Raw genomic sequence first — 9,044 nt, forward strand, 5'->3', positions numbered from 1 at the left:
CTTAAGCTGAGACCATATGCAATCTTAATTCAGAGACTGAATCCGAATCCCCTTAACCATCAGATGAGTTGGCCTCAACCTTATTGATTTTTCCTGTCCTAGCAGTTCCATGCTTGTGTTTCATTTTTGCCTCATATCTTTGCTTTGTGTATTTCTGATCACTTCTTTTCTGATCACTCCTTTTATTTTTACATAAACGAGCAATGTGGCCTGTTTTCGTGCAATTGTGGCATTGCTGCTCCCTAAAGTTAGCCTGGATACCAGCCTGAACTCAGCCCACAAAATTTTTGGTGTGGGAGATTCAGTCTGGAGTCGAGCTAGTTGGGAGGGTTTAAACGGCCCCGAAAAGGGATCTGACCATTCAAATTGTAAGGGCGGGCTTTATACGTTGATGGACAGACATAGATAGAATACCGGTATACATCGAACAAAAATGGCGCCGTCTCGGGAGCTTAGTGGGACATATTTGATATGATTTAAGGTATCTACACGACTTTTTTATGTCTACATTGACTCGGTTAGTTGTGTATACGCAACACCAATGTTGCCTAGGATTGTAGGTCTTAACTTATGCACTCTAGACCATTATTGAAAGGTTATGCTAACAGCGTAGACAAAAAAAACATCGAAACTAATGGTAGCTTCTAGCCTTGAGTGCTAATTAAGTAACGTGAGCAGGCATATCTCAATAGATATTGACAGCGCATTCATTTTGAAAGAGGAACAGAGAAACGCGATCAAGGCATTTGTCGATTGAAAAGATGTTTTTGCCGTCCTTCCTACGGGATCAGGTAAAAGTTTAATCTATCAGATGGTAATAATACTACGTTGCTCTGGTTGGTTCTAGGTATCCAATTCAGCGAAGAGGAATTTTCTTTCCTGGTTCGTTGAAACACGCCCCATAATCACAGCCCAGTGATCCGGTCTCAGACTCATATTCTGACTAGAATTATGAGTATGACATCGTCAGGCTACCCTAAAGTAGCAATCCCGTTCGTTGTGATTCGTCTTGCCGCATCGAAAGCATTTGTCGCACCCTTGTGGCGATGAGTACGACTCAGCATGCACTTTCAGCGAACTTTTCACAAGCTGGGATTCTCTTGCTACAGCTTCCATCGGCATTGCGGCGTCTACAGCACGGTGGAATGTGAGCACTTCCTCAGTCAAAAGTTTCCTTTGAATACTTTCATTGCTTAGTCCACACACAAGTTTATCCCTCAAAGCCTCCAGCAAATAGGCACCAAAATCACAGTGTTCTGAGAGCTTCTTCAGAACAGCCACATACTGCGCAACACTCTCCTCCTCCTGATTACGTTTGTGAAAACGGAAGCTTTCCGCGATAATAATAGGCTTCGGAGAAAAGCGAGCATTGAGAGTGTCCACTATATTCTTGAATGTTCTAGTTGCTGGTTTATCAGGAGCTAGCAAGCTACGCAGCAATCCATATGTAGTGCCCCCCATTACACTCAAAAACACAGCCACAAGTTTCGCTTGACGGACATCATTAGCACTGACAAAATGTTCAAACCTCTCGACATATGTCGTCGACCATTGCTCCGTGGCTTCATCGAAGGCATCAATGTGTCCGATGAGCGCTGCCATTTTAGCATTCGTTCCCTCTTGAATTTCGCGTTGGGGCTGTAATGACTTTCCTAGTCAACTGTAGTGTACATATTCACTTATATAGCATCAGTATGCACGACAACTCTGAGTGACGACCGACCACATTTGGTTATAGACTTATAGTTATACACTGGTTTATTACTTAATGCATACATCTACTATTAAACATAGCATAGCATCCCCAACTGGAGTGGTGTGTCAATGCTATTACCAATACATTACAACCTGCCTGGAAAAATGTGCACATGCTGATCCACTAGAAAACATTCTACTCAGCACATGCAACTTCTCACACAAAATAAAAATTGCAACACTTTTCCAAATATCATGAGAATCAAGTTAGGCCTATTTTACCCGGCATATCTCGCCTATGTATTTTTGTAATGCTCCAAAATCGCATGTCTGTGGCATTTTGTTCTGATTGAGCTTTGCACCAGTTATATAGTAGTCTAGGCTTTTAACTTGACGAAATGAGGTGGCGTTATTTGCGGATGACGGTGCAATGTGGAAAAGGGGAAGGAATCTGGAATTTGTTGCGAGTAAGATCCAACAAGCAATTGATTTAGTAAGAGAATGTGCAATTAAGTGGGGTTTTAGGATTTCGATTGATAAAACTAAAACAGTTTTTTTTTCTAGAAAGAAAAAAGGAATGGATTTAAAGATCAAACTTTCAGGAAAGGAATTGGAAAGAGTGGCTTCTTTTAAATACCTGGGAATATGGTTGGATAAAGGACTAATCTGGTCAATACACATCCAGAAAATGATTGAGAAGTGTAAAAGGGTGTTAAATGTAATGAGGTGTCTATGTGGTGTGGTATGGGGGGCTAGTAGGGCTGCATTAAGTACAATATATACAGGGTTGATTAGATCAATGTTTGATTATGGAAGTATAATATATGGATCGGCAGCTAAAACTTTATTAAACAAATTAGATGTAATTCAAAATCAGGCATTAAGAATATGTAGTGGTGCAGTCAAAACCACACCAGTGTCTGCTGTTCAGGTAGAAATGGGGGAAATTCCTCTTCACTTAAGGAGAGATCAACTGGCCCTTGTATATTGGGCGAACTTGAGGGGACACAGAGGAAATCATTTGAGTCAACCAGTATTGGAGCCATATCAAGAGAGAGGAAGGGGTAAAATAAGAAGCTATGGATGGACAATAAAGGACAAGGTGAGTGAAGCAAGTCTAGAGTCATTAGTAGTGAGTCCTACAGTTCCTCTACCAGCTATTCCACCATGGAGTTTTAGTGAATTGTATGTAGACTTAGGACTATTAGAAGAGAGACAACAGGGAAATGGAGTTGATAAGAACAGAGTGCATAGCTACATGACGGCAAAATATGGAGAAGACATGATTTTATTCACTGATGCATCAAAGAGTACTGACAGGAGGGTAGGGGTTGCGTATGTAATTCCAAATTTGAAATTAGTGGAAAATAAACGAATAAATGATGACTTAGCCGTATATACAGCCGAGTTAGTGGCCATTTGGTTGGCGTTAATTTGGGTGGAAAGCAATAGGCCAAATAAAGCAGTGGTTGCATTGGACTCCAGCTCAGCGCTGAACAGTATTTATTCATCACAGTCCGAATCAAGACAGGACTTAATTTTGGAAATTGTGCAACTGGTTAATAGTCAGTTAAAATCAGGGATATGTGTATCCTTTGTATGGGTGCCAGCACATGTGGGGGTGGAAGGTAACGAACTAGCAGATGGATATGCCAAAAACGCAGCTACAAGGTCCAGCATAGACCTTGATATCAAATACAGCAAGGCAGAGATAAAAAGTATGGTGGAAGTGTTGGCTAAAGAAAAGTGGCAAAACATGTGGAGCAGTGGGAAAACTGGGAGGCATTTGTATGAAATCCAAAACCTAGTAGGGAAAGGGCGTAGTACAAATAGGAGTAAGGGAGAGGAAGATATGTTCTCCAGATTAAGGTATGGGCACACAAGACTTAACAGTTCTTTGGTCTTGATTGGGAAGCATGAGGATGGAAAATGTATGTTTTGTGGAGGGGTTGAGTCCGTGGAGCATGTACTTGTCCATTGTATTGAGTACCAGGAAGACAGAGAGAGGTTGAGGTTGAAGCTGGCGGAGTATGAAGTGGGTCTGAGTTTGAAGGAGATTTTGCAGATTAATTCGGGGCATATCAATTTCAATTATTTGGTTAAGTTCTTAAAGAGAACAGGATTGATAACAAGAATTTAGGTTTTATTTCATCTCTATTTTGTTTTGTTATTTTGGTTTTGTTTGTTTGTTTTTGTTTGTTTATTTTATTGGTTTTGTAATTATGTACCCCTGAGCCACACTCCAGTCCAGTTGGTGGCGGTAAATGCACCATTACAGTTGGTTGCCAACCGCCATAAAAAACCTTTAAGAAGAAGAAGAAGAAGAACTTGACGAAATATTTCGAAACGTTGTTGTTGCTGCTTTCACGCAGTTGCTGGTGTGGTATTGCCGCTGATGTCACGTAGCTGGAAGTAAATTATGGCATGAGGTTATGTATTGAGTTTTAAGTTTGCTCGTGTCTTGTAAAACAATTGGGGAGCCAGCGGATTTTTGTGTGTCACGTTTTGCAAGTATGTGCTTCTGAACTGTATATTACCGCTTGTAAGCTTGTTACAATCAATTTAACTTGGCTATAGTTTACTTAGCTGACGTTAACTGGTTAAGTACCAGTTCGCAAGCTGCTAATGGTACACCCAAAATAACATGTGGGCATGGGCGTTACTACTGAGTACATCATACATTTATCCTGTAAATGACAATAGTTTTCAGCACCATTACTGCATTGCCACGTCGTACTCACGTCTTGTTAATTTACATTCGACCTTGAGCAGCGGTTAACTGGACATGCGTGCTCTTCTTACAGTGATCAGTTTGTTGCACAATGAAATGCTTGAGGGGGTTAAGGAGGGCATGGTTTTGTAAACACACAATTTGCTCTGATGCAGACTTTTAGGTTGACGTAGAAATCATGCCTACTGCCCGAAGGGCTGGACATATTTGAAATGGCTGAACAGTGCAGTAGGAAACTATTTTTGTGGCAGTTTGTGATAATAACTTTGCTACCTAAATATGTCATATGAGTACCTTATAGGTAAAGCACACGTGAACTTGCTTAATAACTTTTTATTTTCCTGTTTGGTGATAATAATGCGTCTTGCAAACCCTCGTAAAGTCATGTGTTATTTGTCCACGGGGGTGCAGTAAAATGCAAAATGATTAGGCATACCTCCATCCTTTAGCTTGAAAAACATTCCTTGAATTGTATTAAGCGTCTTATCTAAAAATCTGTAGAAAACGGTCCAACAATACAAGCTAAGCATGAAGATTTTCAGCAACACATGAAAGTGTTAGCTACCAATATTACAGTCGTACCTGTGTCCAATAAAAGTTAATGATAATAATTTAGAGCATTAGAAAGTGTATGTTCAAATTACCCTGAGAATATACTTTTTATAGTAAATGTTGTTATTGATTCCTGTTGAAGTCTGAGTGGTTCTCTATCAAGTTATTGTACAGACCATAGATGAAGGCACATAGTGTATTAAAAGCACCCCTTGTTGTTGATTGACGGGAAAAGTGTACAGCTCTGTCTTAGCCTCTTTGTTTTGTTCTCATTTACAGAGCCAGAAATGTACACCATTTTGAGTGCATACACTGGATTAGCTGAATTCAACTAAAAGTGTAATAGATTAAATAATCAAAGACTGCACCTTTAAGGAGTCTGACGGCTTGTGGGAAGAGTGAGTTGCTAAACCGTCTACCGCAGGGGTTCCCAACCTTTTCGACGCCGAGGCCCAACTTTTGGTATTTGTCACAGGTCGGGGCCCAACAGACACCCCGCTTATTTTAGCGAATCTATATTCCAATAGGCTAATTGAATCTATAATCCATTAATTCTAATTAATAAGTGATTGTTATGTGTGACAAAAAGCAACGGCACCTGCCACAGGTGGAAGCCTAGAAATGAATAAAAGAAAATATAACTCTAGATATTGCATCAAAGTTGTATTGTGCACCAGAAAACAACATAAACCCACACAGAGAACTTAACTGCAGTAGGTCTGCAATTAAATCTGTGGCTGCAATCTATTATCAACATAAATAGCGCCAATCATTCCTGGGCAGTAGTTTGAGTTGGTAGCTGTCCACAGAAAAGCATATCCACTCCAATGATAACGCACAAAAACAGCACTAATGCAACTTTACTTACGTCCGTCGAATCCTATACATTTACGAGTAATCACTTCAGACAGCGTGCATTTTAGACACTGCTGTTTAATAGTATTTCGTGCTCTCTCGCCGTCAAGCAAGGAATATATGCGAAACTAAATGTTACCACTAGACGGTAAATCATAAGAATTATCCCCTGAAGCAATTCGGAACACCTCAGTCAGCCCACCGTCTTCCACTATGTTGAAGAGCCGACAGTCACTGGCAACCCAAACTGATACAGCGTGGTGTGGGTTGTGGGTTGGCGACCATCGAACCTGGGGTTGCTTTCTGTCGGGTGCTTTGCATTAAGGTGATAACTTAAAGACGAGTTGTTCCTGTGACAGCTAAATTTAGCTTGACCAATGCTACATACAACTTTAGATTTGTCGATTGTCATTTTGCCTCTTAAACAGAAACTTTCCGCCAAACAATCCCTCAGCTCTCTTCATCTTTGCAATTTGAACCAATCACCGCAACTTTCCCTCGAATGTGACCCATTATCGTCGTCTCCCACAACTCCCTCCCCCTCCGTCTTACTTCCGTATTATGTTTGAGAGCTGCAGCAGAAATGTGTGGATCTAATGTCTCACATTTGCCCACCAAAATAACAGCAAAAGATTGCTAAAAGCGGTACCCTGACATTCTACATGAAAGCTAAGGGGAACTATTTTGCACTGCATGCAACATTTGGCAAACATAAAAGGGAATAGGCTAGTTGATTAATAAGCACTTTGCCACCGCAAAACATAGAATAATAGGTTCTGTGCACTTCACATTTTGAACTGTGATATTTTTTTTTATCATACGTGAAGGCTGAGACATTCATAACATTGTATTCAGTCTTAATGATTGGTCCTTTTGTAATACCAACAGGTGCACTTCATTGTGAATAAGTGAAGCCTAAAAAGAGGAAAATTCGCAACTTTCACGTCCCCCCGCAATTTCATCGCAACACACACCTTTTTGGGAAAGCTCCCGCAAATTCAGGAATTTCAGGTCACAACAATCTCAAAAAGTAACCATCTATAAGATAAATCTATCTTAATCCACTGTAGGTGTGCCTTACGCAAATTGAGCCTCCATCATTCTTTCCATTGATGCTGATGTGAACTAAGATTTTGGAAAAGGCACTTCTAAGTTCTAAGCCATCCCCTGAAGGTCTTGCTTTAATTTAATTATTCAGAATTGTGTTATAGCCCATAGCTTTGATTGGTGTGCAGCCAAAACACGTCATTCTCACCCACAGACCAAATTTCGACATGGTTGTCTTCATGGAATCAAGCTATACTGTTGAAAAAAAAAAAAAAGTTGTCACCCTGAAACATACAAACAGATACATACTGAACTATCCCCTATTAAATCCCTGTCGAAGCGTCCTTGAGCAAGACACTGAACCCCTAATTGCTCCTGATGTGCAGTGTGCCATCAGTGTAAAATGTAAAATGTGTATACATCCTTGTAAGTCGCTTTGGATAAAAGCGTCTGCTAAATGACTAAATGTAAAAAATGTAAATGTAATGTTCTTGTTGAATCAGTTTGTTCTGTAATTTTTTTATTATGTTTGATAATACATTGTTGACAAAATAAATGTTAATGTACAGATGTGCTAAGCTGTTCCAAATTGCCTGTACCTGCCATTTGTATGATTTGTACTAACCATCTTGTGTTTCTCAACAGGAAAACCAACATTCTGAAAAAAGGCCTCCCAAATGAGTTCCTCATTTCTGAAAATATCTGCATTTCTGCAGAAGTACCGAACACCAGTGTTGCTCATTGGCTGTGGGGGAGCCTTCACAGCCAACATCTTCTATCATGTTTTTCCAAATGGAACTTACAGGAAGCTGTATCAGGCCTGGAGTAAAGGACAACCTGCCAGTCTCTCTGAAAAACTGGAGAATACATTTCAAGCAGTATTAAAGGATTGTGCTGTCGGCTCATCCGAAAACTACAGGGCCTTTGCGTCCTTTGGCTTTCAGCCGCTTGGTGCTGGCATTCCCTGGCTACCTGCTGGTGCCCAAGTAGGCATACCAGCCAATTTTAATAGTACTACAGATGACTCAGCTGGCATCACCAATCGCACTATTCTCATAAATGGCCAGGAGGTAGAGTGGGATAGTGACATTGGCACCAACCTAAAACAGTCCCTTCTGTTCTCCCCCGAGGCACAGAAGTTTGCTATAGCCCGGGAAGTGATTCGATTGGAAACAGCTGGGCCACTGGTGCATGCTGCAGTGGCTCCAGCTTGCCTGGCTGGGATTTGTGTCAACAGTGTGGTTCTGAAACACATTTTTGGGCTGCAAACAGGTCCCCTTCTGGCCAGGGGGGTGGTCAATTTAGTTGTGGTTGGTATGGGTGCTGCATTCTACATGCTGGCCTCAGACGAAGTTAGCCAGTGGCTGGACTACAGATCAGACCGCCGCGCTGCCAGCCTCTCCCTTCAATATGCTAAAGGTGGAGTGGAGTTCTATGAGAAGATCCTGTCCCGGAATAAGAGTCTGCGAATGTTGATGGGACCAAAGGGGGAGGAGGTGTATGCACCAAGTGGGAATCTTTTCCCTACTAACCTTTTCAGTATGAAGCATGCGCCGTACACCTCTCGAAGGGATGGAATCGCAAGCCTCTTGAAAGAACTGAAAATGTAGAGAAACTTAAGCTGAATAACACATGAAGTGTGTAATTTATTATTGAAATTATAAGCATTACTGTGTTATGCTTGCAAGAAAGTTCTGTGTAGTACAAAAAAATGATGTTGGAATATGGGAAAAGTATTAACTAAACTAATCGACTCGCCTCAGCCATCAAAAAAGGATATGTATTTCGTAAATCTGCAGTAAAGCCAAAGTTCCTTAGAAGTGATACTTCTCAGGGATGCAGAAAAAGTCTTTTGTGTATGTGTTGTAACACCAAATGTGAAACTTCCCATCAGGGACAATAAAGTTTTTAAGCAACTATATGCTCACCTATGTCTTGAGACAAACTAAAAAGTCACAAAAAGCCACAGGCTTCAGCAGCAAATACTGGTAACTTACAGTGAGTAGATCTGACTACCTGAAACCTTATGAGACATGCTAGCGACAGATGCTAGCACCCGTGGATTTTAGCCTCCTTGCTAATATGCCCACCATCTACAGTCATGGACAAAAATGTTGGCACCCCTGCACTTCTGTCAGATAATGCACCACTACTCCCAGAAAAG

General features: G+C 41.0%; 1 protein-coding gene across 3 annotated transcripts; it reads left to right on the top strand.

Annotated features, from left to right (window-relative positions):
- The first annotated feature begins 4,075 nt into the window (after positions 1-4,075).
- tmem177 (transmembrane protein 177) lies at positions 4,076-8,797 on the top strand. 3 transcript variants are annotated; one of them, XM_080849552.1, is made up of 2 exons: positions 4,076-4,124; positions 7,526-8,797. In XM_080849552.1, the coding sequence occupies exon 2, from the start codon at positions 7,558-7,560 to the stop codon at positions 8,488-8,490; it is 933 nt and encodes a 310-aa protein (XP_080705678.1). In that variant the 5' UTR covers positions 4,076-4,124; positions 7,526-7,557; the 3' UTR covers positions 8,491-8,797. The 3 variants fall into 3 exon arrangements, with proteins under 3 accessions (XP_080705678.1, XP_080705677.1, XP_080705679.1); XM_080849551.1 differs by having other exon boundaries at positions 4,085-4,206; XM_080849553.1 differs by having other exon boundaries at positions 4,092-4,107.
- Positions 8,798-9,044: the final 247 nt, after the last annotated feature.

This window comes from Sprattus sprattus (assembly GCF_963457725.1).
Source record: "Sprattus sprattus genome assembly, chromosome: 13".
NCBI classification, from domain to species: domain Eukaryota; kingdom Metazoa; phylum Chordata; class Actinopteri; order Clupeiformes; family Clupeidae; genus Sprattus; species Sprattus sprattus.